General features: G+C 32.2%; 2 protein-coding genes and 1 non-coding gene across 3 annotated transcripts; all 3 read left to right on the forward strand.

The window, feature by feature from the left end:
• Positions 1–356: 356 nt before the first annotated feature.
• Positions 357–6,047, forward strand: LOC125875533 (uncharacterized). Its single transcript, XM_049556518.1, has 10 exons — positions 357–830; positions 1,385–1,565; positions 2,298–2,431; positions 2,826–2,938; positions 3,493–3,616; positions 4,223–4,378; positions 4,507–4,659; positions 5,144–5,223; positions 5,545–5,594; positions 5,700–6,047. Exons 1-10 carry the CDS (start codon positions 456–458, stop codon positions 5,828–5,830), a joined length of 1,497 nt encoding a protein of 498 aa, XP_049412475.1. The 5' UTR covers positions 357–455; the 3' UTR covers positions 5,831–6,047.
• A 1,187-nt stretch (positions 6,048–7,234) lies between these two features.
• LOC125875541 (uncharacterized) lies at positions 7,235–12,568 on the forward strand. Its single transcript, XM_049556527.1, has 3 exons — positions 7,235–7,593; positions 11,139–11,162; positions 12,092–12,568. Exons 1-3 carry the CDS (start codon positions 7,407–7,409, stop codon positions 12,388–12,390), a joined length of 510 nt encoding a protein of 169 aa, XP_049412484.1. The 5' UTR covers positions 7,235–7,406; the 3' UTR covers positions 12,391–12,568.
• Positions 12,569–13,098: 530 nt separating this feature from the next.
• LOC125878091 (U1 spliceosomal RNA) lies at positions 13,099–13,259 on the forward strand. Its single transcript, XR_007447707.1, has one exon. It is a non-coding gene; the product is annotated as a U1 spliceosomal RNA (small nuclear RNA).
• Positions 13,260–13,472: the final 213 nt, after the last annotated feature.

Genomic DNA, 13,472 nt, shown 5'->3' on the forward strand with positions numbered 1-13,472 from the left:
CAAAATCATACATATTTACTCACTAAAAGGTGTAATATGGTGATTAAAATTCTTTCATTACTTAATCAGATGCTTTAGATTTAAAACTATAGAAAAATAAAAATATTTTTAGTCGAGGGATTTTATGTTTTTTTTTAACAGGCTTATTCATCAAAAATCTAGATTAATAAGATTTTAAAAATCGAAAACAATAATATGAATACGATTTAATTAAGACCCCAAAGCAAATAATACCATAGATGCCCCATATCCTGCTTCATGTATATAACCTAAAGTGATATAAAAAGCCTTAAAATGATTCACAATCATCCAAAAAATACCACAAACTTTATGCAACAGCTTTTTCAGTATACACATCATAAAAAGTTAGCCTAAGAAAAAGACATAAGTCACAAGGTGATCAATAAATAAATCATTATCATCTTCATCAAGAACCTAAGAAAAAAATAATATCTATGGCTTCTTTTTCTTCTTACATTTTCTTGATTATATTGTTCATAATTTCTGTTGGAGCTTCAGAAATTAAGTCAATTTATCTTCCAGGAACATACCAATCTTCATTACTAGTAAAGAAACATGATGAAAAGACAAAAATACCCTTTAAAACTCATTATTTCCCTCAAATTCTTGATCATTTCACTTTTCTACCAAAGAGTTCAAAAGTATTTTATCAAAAGTATCTCATAAATGATCAATATTGGCATAAAGAAGGAGGAGGGCCCATCTTTGTATACACTGGCAATGAAGGGAATATTGATTGGTTTGCTGTAAACACCGGATTCATGATTGATATTGCTCCGAAGTTCAATGCTCTCCTAGTCTTCATTGAAGTATGTGTAAATTAATTTTGAAAATTCTTTTATTATTACACTTAATCACTTTTTAGGGGGTCGTTCATACCCTTATTATCAGCAAATGGTCTTATATTTACCTACTTTTTTTGTTTAATGGAATTAATTTAACCAGTAGATTCCACGAGTTAAAATACTTTGAATAAGGTTCAAAATATTCATTTACTTTATATTGTGATTTAAATTATTATCTTTTATGTTACCAAAGCTCTCCAACCAGGGGAGGAGCTAAAGGGACGGAAAGAAGGTTCATTTGAATCTCCTTTGTCAGAAATCAAGTTGTATATTTAAGTCTTTTTTTTTTTTTTTTTTTACGTTTATATAGTAAATGATTAATTTTTTGGTAAATATTTTTGTCATTGTCTCCAAACACAGTAGAATTTTGTACAAATATGAAACAAGAGCATACATTGACCTAAGGTATAATAGACGATAAAATGAAGATATTTCGTATTTCTGACTCTTTTCCAGTTATTTTTATTATTTATCTTTTTAGTGGGATGAAATTGATAATTTTTTATTGAATATTTTAGCATAGGTTTTATGGAGATTCAATGCCATTTGGAAATAATTCTTACAAGTCAGCAAAGACTTTGGGATACTTGAATTCACAACAAGCATTGGCTGATTATGCTGTTCTCATAAGGAGCTTGAAGCAAAATCTTTCTTCTGATTCATCACCTGTTGTGGTTTTTGGTGGCTCTTATGGAGGAAGTAAGTAATTAAAATTGAAGAAAAAAAAAAGTAACTGGTCGTTTAGTTCACGGACTAAGTTATCTTGAACTTATAATTTTGGAACTATACTTCCTAGACTAATTTAGTTGGATGAGATAAGAAGGGATATACAAAATTACGTTTGAAATTAAAATTATTCCAGAAAAACTTTATATCTTCAACCAAAATTTTATTTCAAACGTAATATATATATCGTGAAATATCTCACCTAGTCACCTTATCTTATGAACCAAACTACCCCTTACGTGATGAAGAAAAGTAATACTTAAGTGAGAAAGTTTCTATGGTTGGTTTAATCATGAGAACTTACATTCTATGGTTGCTAAACAACTTTTCTTTCACTTAATTACTGCATTTGCTATAATATACAAGATGTAAATATATTAAAAAAAGAATACAAGAATAAATTATTTTCCCTTGGTATATGAGTATTATAGATGGAAATGATATGACATTACATGAAATGAACCTACTTGATAACTTGAATGTCCAATTAATAGGATTTGTCAATTGTACATAATCCAATAATGCATTTATATATTCCATTATTGTCAAATCGGGTTTGTCAGTTGTACATAATCCAATAATGCATTTATATATTCCACTATTGTCAATTTGACACTTGTACTTTAAACTGTGTCACATAAAGTAAAACGAGGAAATGTTTGTTTATCTTTCCACTTTTGACTTTTTGTTTTTTTGGTCAATCAGTGTTGGCTGCTTGGTTTAGACTGAAGTACCCACATATAGCCATTGGTGCAGTGGCATCTTCAGCACCAATATTGCAATTTGACAAAATCACACCATGGTCAAGCTTCTATGATGCTGTTTCCCAAGATTTCAAGGTTTGTGATACTAAGCCTTAGGAATAGATAGATCAATTTCATTTTATGGAGTATATCATATATATCTTTTTATGTATGTATTATACATGATGAGCCACGGCCCAACCATCAGTGAAAATTATGTATGTGCCACTGATCCCAACTCATGCATGCTCCTTTTAGAATAGGACTTGACTTATACACATTAACAGTATAAAGGCGGCAAATTAAAGCAATCTGAATTTAACTAAACCATTTGTATCCACCTCTATTGAAGTGTAAATGATTTTTTACGCTATTCGTATTTTCAACCTATTATAACAGATAATTTGTCTTATTTTTTAAGATTAAGAGTTTCACTTATTATGAACGATTACTAGTATTAATTATCTTTATTTTTTTCCTCATAAAATAGGATGCAAGCTTGAATTGTTATAAAGTGATAAAGGGGAGTTGGGCAGAGTTGGATGCATTATCAACACATGATGATGGATTGATTGAAGTTAGTAAACTTTTCAGAACTTGCAAGTAAGTTCTCTTCAAAATAAAATAAAAAGATGACTTTTAAACACAATAATGATTACACTTTAATCCCAAATAAGTTATGAATCCTTATTTCATCATTTAAGCTCATATTATATCATAAATATGATAAATTTATAAAGATCCATCCTGAATATATTGACAAGTTTTACGTTGCCTGTCTGCCTATTGCAACCCTCCTTCTTTATCCGAGCTTAAGACAAATAATGTAAGCAAGCTCACATACATGGAGTTAAAAGATGATATGGTTTGATATATAAAAAAAGATGACTTTTGATTATAATAACAACTATGCCTCAGTCCCAATAATAAGTTGAAAACAACCGTATGAATCCTCATTTCATCATTTAAGCTCATATCATATCATCAACATGATAAATTTATGAGGATGCATCTTGAAATGACAAGTATTATGCTAGCGGTTGACCTACCACAATCCTCCTCCTTTATTCAGGCTTGAGACCGATATATATGCGTAAACAAGCTCATACCAATGAAGTTAAAAGATGATATGGTTTAATATTATATATAAATTTCAGGGCTTTACATTCAGTTTATTCAGCTAGAGATTGGCTATGGGAAGCTTTTGTATACACAGCTATGGTGAATTATCCTACTGAGGCTAACTTTATGATGCCATTGCCAGCATATCCAGTTGAAGAGGTACACATAACATAGCATATTATATTAGTTATTATTTTTATTAGTTTATTATGAGTTACAAATAATTTACTTGTAATAACATGCTTATCATAGAGATTTACTTGTAATGATCGACTTAGTAAGCGCCTTGAATAAAATGAAAGTCAATTGGAAATAATTACGTGCATATAAACAATTTTTTATGCACATATATTTAATGTTGAATTTTCTTGGTGAGTTATGCTTCTTTTGTTGGATTTTGGATTATATATACTAAAAATATAAAGATTAATGTTCACCTGATTAGTGTAGCTCAAAAATATTATTAACATAATTAATATAATAGATTAGTTATTATTTTTATCAGTTTACTCGTTATGAATGATTTACTTGTAATAGTGACATGTTTATTATAGAGACTTACTTGTAAGGATCGACTTTATAAGTGCCTTGATTGCAATGGAAGTCACTCTTATTCAAGGGATGTCAACTGATAAATTACCGTGTAGATAGACAATTCTATTATGTGTATATATATATACTAAATGTTAATTATTATTTTTTGACTTTTTTTTGTGTGTTTACTTCTTTATTTTGACTTTTTGATTTTTTTTTTTTTAAATTAAGATGTGCAAGATAATTGATGGATTGCCAAAAGGAGCTTCAAAGCTTAGCAAGGCATTTGCTGCAGCAAGTTTATATTACAATTATACACAAAAAGAAAAATGTTTCAATTTAGAAGGTGGTACTGATTCTCATGGTCTTCATGGTTGGGACTGGCAGGTACATAAAAACTTCACATAATACACATTTTATTTATCCTTCGTATACGTGTCAGTGACAGATTCAGAATTTAAACTTAACATATCTAATTGTTTGTTTGTTTATTTTTGTGATTTGTGAGTTTTCAGGCATGTACAGAAATGGTTATGCCAATGACTTGTTCAAATGAAAGTATGTTTCCTCCATCTTCCTTTAGCTACAAGGAATTCTCACAAGATTGTAAGAAGCAATATGGAGTAAAACCTAGACCACATTGGATCACTACTGAATTTGGTGGCTATGTGAGTTTTCATTATTTCTCCATCTGGTATTTGATATACGTACGTATTGAAGTTTGATTAAATTTGGATTCGGACTCTAGGGGTAAAGTGCTCCATAACATACCCGACAACTTCACATTGAATCCAAGGTCGAACCTGAATCTCTATTTAATGATGGAAGAGTACTTATTACTCCACCTTTTTTAATATATTCTAATTTGTGTTGTCATACATGTGCAAATGTTATGTACAATCATCAAAGATTGAGGTGGAGTAGTAGATACTATTACATCCTTATAATCAAAGTTCTCAAGTTTGTGCCCTTGAAATATAATAGAGTTGCTTTTGATTTGAAATGATTTACCCAGGTGGAACCTTTCCACTCAAGTCCGGATTAATCGAATTCCAAATAAATATTGTATGCCGGATAAAAAAATTAAAAAGTTAATTTGCATCTTTTTTGGTTTCATGATAATGAGAATCTAAATTTGGTCTACAATTTCAGAGAATTGAGCAAGTCCTCAAGAGATTTGGAAGCAACATGATATTCTCTAATGGAATGCAAGATCCATGGAGCAGAGGAGGGTAAGTTAATGAGAGAATTATAACTTTTTATTTATACCGACAATATAAATAATTTTTATATTATCAATTGACTTAAAGATAATTACTGGTTGTCGTCTATCAAAAATAGAATTAGTAACATAAAAAATAAGACAAGTTATCTGTTATATTTGATAACTAGCTTTTAATTTGAAACATATACAAATGAGAGTTTTTTTAAATAATATATTAATGGAATAAGAACACATTCATTATCATTCTGCGAACGTTAAATTTTGAATTTGTCTTTATTCAGTAATACTCGAATTGATTCTTTTTGTTTCCATTCTTTCTTTATGACAGTGTATTGAAAAATATATCGTCTAGCATTGTGGCTTTGGTAACTCAGAAAGGTATAATATGCTTCTGTATATCATCATCTTAATTGAATTAAACTTAGAGATATTGATTTATTTTATTGATACTGATTTCATATTATTTTTTTTGTAATTAATTAGGTGCACACCATGTTGACTTTAGATCAGAGACAAAGAATGACCCAGACTGGTTAATTATGCAAAGGAAGCAAGAAGTGGCTATTATTGAAAAGTGGCTAGAAGAGTACTACAAAGATCTCAAACAAAATTAGATATAATATGAATATGTAGTGTCACTTTAGACACATCATGTAACTTTGGACATTATTGTGGAAGAAAATAAAAAGTTGTCATAAAAAAAATTATATTAATTTGGGTTTCATTTCTATAAATTAATCTTTTGAAAAAGGATATTTACGGAATATATATATATTAAAAATTATCTTTCATAGGTATATATTTTGAATATAAGTACTTATCTAAATTTTCGCTACTTTACTATTGATTGTGATGGACTAGGATTGAGATTCCTCTATTTTTAATATGAGGTTTGTGAAAAGAAGATATCGTGTTGAAAATGTTGTTAGAAAAAATGGATCATGTATGTATATTTTAAATTTAGTCTGATCTATACAAATATTGAATATGAAAGGAAAAAAGAAAAAGAACTACGGCCAGGGGCGTATTTAGAGGGGGGGGCGTGGGTTCACGTGAACTCATGCTCCCCTCTCTAGATTATATATAATAGTGTTATATTTTTTAAAAATATTTAAATATAGATGTGTGAACCCACGTTTAAAGTATCATATAATAATACAATAATGATTGAGTGCACTTCTCTAAGTAAGGATAAAAATTTAAGTCTTATATCTATCTTGCCCTTTTGAGTAATACCTCCCCAAGTGGTTATCGATTATACTTTTGATGTTTCAACTAATTTTTCTTTTGTTTTTTGCCCTTTAGTCTTTCAAAATTTGTGCCTTACATTGGAAGGTCCTAAAAAACTTTGCACTAAATGATTTTTATATAATTAAATCAAATGTGTATATTACAATTTAAAACTAATAGTATTATTATATTTTGAACCTATAATTTTTAAAATTTAATGGTTCATATTAAGAACCTAAAAGTCAAACTTATCAAATTTATATTTAAGATGCATTTTTTGGTATTCGTGCACCCATCTTGACGAATTCCTGGATACGCCTCTGACTACGGCGTATGTCAAAATTGTCGAAATACCTTCATCTTTAATATGAGATTTCGGGTTTGGGTCTTAAAAATAAAAATAAAAATAAAAATCTTGTCGGAAGTATCATCCCCATAAAATAGAACATGCAATGCGTGAATCCAAATTTAATAAGGTACAAATATGAATAACGAATATTGGAAATAAAGTTAAAAAAACTACTCATCATATTAAAATGGTTGAGATGACTCCATTCTTAATACAAAATTTAGATTCAAACCTTAAAAATGAAAAGAATTCTTATTAGAAATAGTCTCCAAAATATTGATCTTGCAATGCAATATTCAAATTTAATCGAATTCAAATACAATACAATAAGAGGAACTTGACGGTGGACTTTCAAAAATCTTGTTAATCCAAGTGTCGACTTGAACAACTACCGACAACCAAAAAAAAAAAAAAACATAAAAAAACAGTGAGAATTTTACTGTAAGACCTTCAAGAAAGTAGATGGAAAGTAGCAGTACTAGTTAATTAATCAGCACTTATTTTCAGCTGAACATCTTTATGAATATGAAACAACCCAATTAACCCCATTATAGTAGATCCATTTTGCCTTGTAGATCTCATTCCCAATTTGCTCTCAAAGCAAAAGAAAGATGGCAAGGCAATCTGGGAATTGCTTAAGATGTTGTTTAGTAATTTTTGCTGTAGTTTCTGCTCTTTGTGTATCTGGTCCTGCTATTTATTGGAAGTTCAAGAAACTTAAAGTTAAAGCTGCTCAATCTTGTATGCCTTGTAAATGTGACTGTTCTCCTCCTCTTTCCTTGCTTGAAGTTGCTCCTGGTATGTCATTTTTAGATCCAAGATCCTATTTTTATGCTTTACTTTTAATAAAGATCATGTTTATATTGTTTGTTTTCTTGGTTTTTGGTTTTGGGGTTTCTTTATTTGATTAATTCCTTTGAATGGTGTTGGTTTCATGCTCTGCTTGTCAAAAAGATCATGTTTTTAAGGTTTGTTGTTGGGGTTCCTTTATTTGATTCATTCTTTTGAATGGTGTTAGCTTTATTGTAAGTTTTGGGGTTCAAGTTTGGGGATCTTCTTATCTTTGGTGAATTGGGTTTTTGAGCTGCTAAGACGGAATTAGAATTTCGAGTTTATGAGTTTTAGATTCTAGATGAGGTATAGTGTAATCCCACAAGGGGGGTCTGGGGAGATTTTGAGTGTATGCAGACCTTATCTGTACCGGGAGGACGGAGGTAGAGAGGTTGTTTTCGATAGACCTTAGGCTCAAGAAAAAAGAATTAACAGGAATAAAGAAGTCATGTCAAAATACTATAAGAGATTCTAGAAATATAGCAGATCCAGATAATTACTTGTACATATTTAGTGGATTTTTAAGCATAAAATATTGGATTTGAGCCAAAACTATCAGGAAACTTCACGGCAGTGCCGTCCCTGCTGAGCTGTCATATGAACATCAATACTTATCTTATTTGGTTTTTTCTCATGTTAACCTTTGGATTGTGTGTTTGTAATGTTAGATTGGCTGTAGATTTTCTGTTATATGTGAAGAGTTTATTAAGTAACCTCTTAATTATCATGTTGACTGTTATCTTTTGCTTCAAACAAACTGCTCTAGTGCTCTTTGATTGCCAAGTTTCGACCTATTTTTATGATTTACTTATCAAAAGATTCTATTTTTTATAGGTTGGTAACTTGGTTTACATTTTTGGTTTTCTTTATTTGATTCATTCTTTTGGACGGTGTTATTTTTATTGCAAGTTTTGAGGGTTAAGTTTAATATCTTGTCTTTTGTGATTTGGGTTCCGGAGTTGTCATATGGACACCAGTACTTGTTTTCGGTATTTTCTCGGGTTGAGGTTGGATTGTGGGTTATAGAATTTTGGATTGACTGTAGATTTTCAATTGCATGTGAAGAGTTTATTAAGTAACCTCTTGATTGTCTTGTTCACTGTTATCTTCTGCTGCAAAAAAAAACCTGCTCTTTGATTGCCAAGTTTCAGCCAATTGGTTCTTGCAAAGATAAGATGTCAGTGAAAAGCTGATTGTAGCAATGTTATTGGATTTGATTTGCCTAAAGACCCTTCTGGTCCATCTCTTTTGCAGCATTGATTGTGTTCGAAGACATGACTTTTTCCTAGGTGGAAGTAAGTAAATAAAAAAGATTAGGAAGTGAATGGATATTTAATCCTGTCTGCAATATGGGATTTGGTCACTCTAATGATCTAATCCGTTATGCTAGACTTCGAGGCTGATCAAATAACGAACTTGCTCCCCTCGTACCTTATCAAAAACTTGTTCCCCTTGCTTAAAGTGGGGATGAAGGTTTTGCCTCTAAAAAAATCAGACATTATTTAGATAAAATAAATTGGTAATCTTATGATTATTGCTTGAGCTTAGTAAAGATTGAGGTCGGATAGGATCTAGTAGAAGCTTAAGAGAAACTTTGATTGACACGCTCTGAGGAAATAGGAGAGTTGTGGCTACGTACTTTTGCACAAAGCTCTCTGCTACAATTTTTCCTTCCTGGTTTTGGAGCATGTTGATCAAGTCTCACCTTAAGTTTCTACCTTTTTGTTCCCATAATTAAGCAAACAATGAAAGATGAGCTTAGTAAATATGTGATTTTTTGCTTATGTGGTAACAACATACTAAAGTCTAAGGAAGTAATGTTTCTTTAATCCTGCCTACAGTGTATTTAGTCAATGTAATCCTTAAGCTAATCTTGGAGGCTGGTTTCATAAAAAAGGAGGTTAGTCCTGGAGGCTGATAAAAAATTGAAGGCGCGTGATAGGATGTATTCTGCTTTTGTGTTTAGGTTAAACCCACTGGAGCAAAACAGATGAACAAATGCTTTCATTAAGTATCTTGTTCTTTATCCTAAAAGAAAAATTAACTATCTTGTTCCTCATGCACCTTATCAAAAATTTGTTGCCTAGCAAAAAGTGGGGATGAGGGTCTTGCTTCTAAAAGAATAAAGACATTTTTTATGTAAAATAAATGGCTAATCTTACGATTATTGCTCTATCTTAGCCAAGATTGAGATTTAGTAGAAGCTTAATAGAAGCTTTGATTGATAGGATACCATGTAGGTAGGAAAATAAGTGAGCTCTGCTAGATACTGTCACAAAGCTCCATGTTACACATTTTTCCTTCATGGTTTTGGAGTTTATTGATCAAGCCTCACATCAAGTTTCTACTTTCCTAGCCCTATAATTAAGCTAACTATGAAGAAAGTGAGAGAAATCCTTCTGTCCCGTTGAACTAACAGTTCCTTCTAATCTTAGTGAAAAAGGATTTGTGTAGACGATACCTACTACTAGTTTTGGGTTGACGCATAGTTATTGCTATTATAGTGTTTCAAGAATCCGTCCTTGCTGAAAACTAAGAGCTGAAGGATGTAGAACTGTAATTACATGCAAGATTTATTGTTGCATATGTTCTTTTCCGATACCTCTAAAAGCATGACGTGAAGTTTCCATCCTACATTGTACTTTTTAAAAAGTACCATGCAGAGTCTCCGTGCTGGATCAACTTTTCGATTCTTCTTGAGAAGCAGAGGTAATTCTGAAGAAGTACCAAGCACTGAATCTCTTCATTTGTTCTTTTTTACTAATAAATGATATTAACAAACTTTACATAAAACATGTAATGAGGACTTAATGATTTGTTAGTAAACTGACATTAGGAATGGAATCCTTTCCTTTTCGCATGGGATACTTGCATACCCGCTTATCTGTTTGGTGTTGCAATGTTATTTTGTGCCCTATGTGAGTCTGAAGATCCTAAAATGACATTTAAGTAGAGAACACATTATATGGCTATTGGAGACTTCATTGCGTTTGTCCTTTCGTATTCTTGTATTGTGCAAGTGCCGTCTTTTATGCTTTTAGACTTGGGCATATATCACGCTCTGAAGCTTATGATCGTAATGACCATTAGCTGCTTATACTTTGTTGAAAAGGTTATTGTTTCTAGAGTTTAAGTAATATGCACCGTCTATGTAAATAATTTTTACACTATCAGGTCATCATTACCCGTTGTAGAAGGTAAGGTATCTTATTTTCAAATCTCACATTTTAAGGAGGCCTACGTGTAGATAACCTTTGAATGACCTGATGGTGTAAAGAATTATTTATATTGACGGTGTATAAAACTTAAACTCATGTTTATATAGCTGGTCGAGCTGTTAAACTGAACTCTGTGACATAGCTGCTTGATTGCTGGTTTTGAGATGTCTTCGTTTTTCGATATTTCATCTCTTTGTGATAGTGTCTATAGATAATCATGTATAAGGTGCAGTTGATGGAATTTCAATGCCAATTAAGCTAACATTGTCCTATTTTTGGTTTCCGCTTGTGCAGGCTTGGCGAATCTTACAATTACTGGTGAGCTTTCTATTTGAACCCCTCTTCACTATTTAGCCTTTCTTCTTCTCTTCAAGAAAGAATGTTGTGTCACGTTTTCGTGAGTTAACTTGGAAGTTTTTCTTCCCTTAATACAATTATTTCTAAGATTATGCATACTGAAAGGCCTTCTGATGAATACAAAAACATGTAGTCCTTAAGAAGAAGGCTAATTAGATGATAGTGATAAACTTCCCTAAATTGAATTTCACCTTGACGATGGATACGTAAACCTCCTGAATGATCTGATCGAATCGAATTGAATTTGAGTTTTTCTTTAAGTAAGTTCTGACTTTGAGATTCGATTCGTTAGATCTTAAACCAAGCTACTTCATTAAATAAGCACTGCCTGACTATTAGCCTAAAATAGATGCGTCGCCTAAATACACTTTTAGGCAACTTGTCGTCCTATAGCATATTTTGGACCCTCAGATGCGGTTATGAAAGTATAGAGTGTATAGTGCTAAAACCAGTAAGTCTCAGGAGTGGAAAAGACAAGGGAAACAAAATGAAAAAAAGCTGCATTGGTTTAAGTAACGTGCTCACAGATGCTATATGTAATTTACAATGCAAGAAGTATGTTCCGCGTCACAAAAACAGTTTAGAGATATTTGTTGTGATTTCCTCTTACCGCGTGTCTTCCACTTCTCCATATTACAAACTCAAAAATGTATTCATACTGCTCTTGCATGTATTGCTTCTAGGAGCTTGGTTATCTATAACCTATGTTGCTCGGACTCTCCAAAAATGTTGCTGCCCCGTGTCGGATCCTCTAAAAAGTACTACTTTTGGAGGATCCAACACACACCCGACAGCATATTTGAATAGTCCGAGCAACAGTCTAGAACATCTGCAAAAGATTGTTGAAATCATGACATGCTACATCGTATAATGTTTCCTATTGGCAACAGACTGCGGAAAAGATGATCCGGATCTTAAGGAGGAGATGGAGAAACAGTTTGTGGATTTATTATCGGAAGAGCTAAAACTGCAGGAGGCTGTTGACAAGGAGCACGTCCATCATATGAACATCACCTTTGTGGAGGCGAGGAGGTTAGCTACCGAGTACCAAAAGGAGGCTGAGAAATGCATTGCTACAACGGAAACTTGTGAAGTCGGGAGAGAAAGAGCTGTCGTGTTGTATGCCAAGGAAATGAAGTTGACTAACCTTTGGGAACGCAGAGCGCGCCAAGCTGGTTGGAAAGACTGAATACAAAAATGAAGTTTTCATCACACTAGCTCAAATTTTGTTGTCCACTCTGTAGCTTTATGCTAGTTGTATTCTCTCTATGAGCACAAAATTGCTCATATTTCTTCATCTAATATGTGTACTTAACTTACTCTCCTGTGTACCTTGTCATGATCATATGAAATATAAACTTTCCCACAATAGTTTCTATGATGTTCACTCTGTCATTGATGTCGTTATACACCTTTTTAGTGCACGTTCTCGAGTTTGAGTCATGAGAGAGTTGAGAATATTTTCACGAGGGGAAACATTCCCACCTTAGTAGGCCCTCTTAGGTGTGAATTCAAATTAGTTGAATCAGTGTGTCTTGTACGCTGTATGGTTTGTTCGTGTTCATGCAGGGTTTCGGTGAGTATTAGTGGTTGCACTAGGGCTCTCCTTCCATGTACTTGAATAAATTATTTTAGGTTTATTAATAGTATGAAAGTCAGCATTAAACAGATTAGTTAAGTCATGTAATAATGGTATTTTGTGGAAGACTCTTGATTTAACGTTGGGATAAACCATCTACATAATTAATATGTGACTCTTGATTTAACGTTGGGATAAACCATCTACATAATTAATATGTGATTAACCATATTCATTAGTTAATCCCACACCGACTAATATGAACAGTGAATGAGCAAATGTTAGTGGTATAAAATTTGGACTGGGCGACCGAATAACATAATTACCTGGACCGGGGCAATGAATGATCAATAAGGTCCATGGCCTAGGTTGGTGACCTTCATTGCACTTTGGAGGGGTGTTAGCCTAAGGTTGGCTCAAGTGATCGAGCCTTTGTCATAATTTGTGAAAGTGGGGGCTTGTGTCCGCGCGGCCCCTTCTAATTTTAAGTCCAAATATTGCGTAAAAGATTAAATAACTAAATCATACCTAACTAATTTTTACATAATTAATATTAATTCTAATGAATAATCAAACAATTCCTTGCTCCACAACTTAGTACATTACTATAAAGATATTTTGGTATACAAAACATCATTTTGGTGCACAAAGTATTCATACTTATATAGGATTCTAGAAATGGGCTATTATGA

The sequence above is a fragment of the Solanum stenotomum genome, chromosome 9, assembly GCF_019186545.1.
Source record: "Solanum stenotomum isolate F172 chromosome 9, ASM1918654v1, whole genome shotgun sequence".
Classification (NCBI taxonomy): Eukaryota; Viridiplantae; Streptophyta; class Magnoliopsida; order Solanales; family Solanaceae; genus Solanum; species Solanum stenotomum.

Coding starts and splice junctions, on each gene's coding strand:
- LOC125875533 (XM_049556518.1), top strand. CDS start 456: ATGGCTTCTTTTTCTTCTTACATTTTCTTGATTATATTGTTCATAATT. Junction 2,432..2,825: donor CTGTTTCCCAAGATTTCAAG/GTTTGTGATACT, acceptor CTCATAAAATAG/GATGCAAGCTTGAATTGTTA. Junction 3,617..4,222: donor CAGCATATCCAGTTGAAGAG/GTACACATAACA, acceptor TTTTAAATTAAG/ATGTGCAAGATAATTGATGG.
- LOC125875541 (XM_049556527.1), top strand. CDS start 7,407: ATGGCAAGGCAATCTGGGAATTGCTTAAGATGTTGTTTAGTAATTTTT. Junction 7,594..11,138: donor CTTGCTTGAAGTTGCTCCTG/GTATGTCATTTT, acceptor CCGCTTGTGCAG/GCTTGGCGAATCTTACAATT. Junction 11,163..12,091: donor GGCGAATCTTACAATTACTG/GTGAGCTTTCTA, acceptor TATTGGCAACAG/ACTGCGGAAAAGATGATCCG.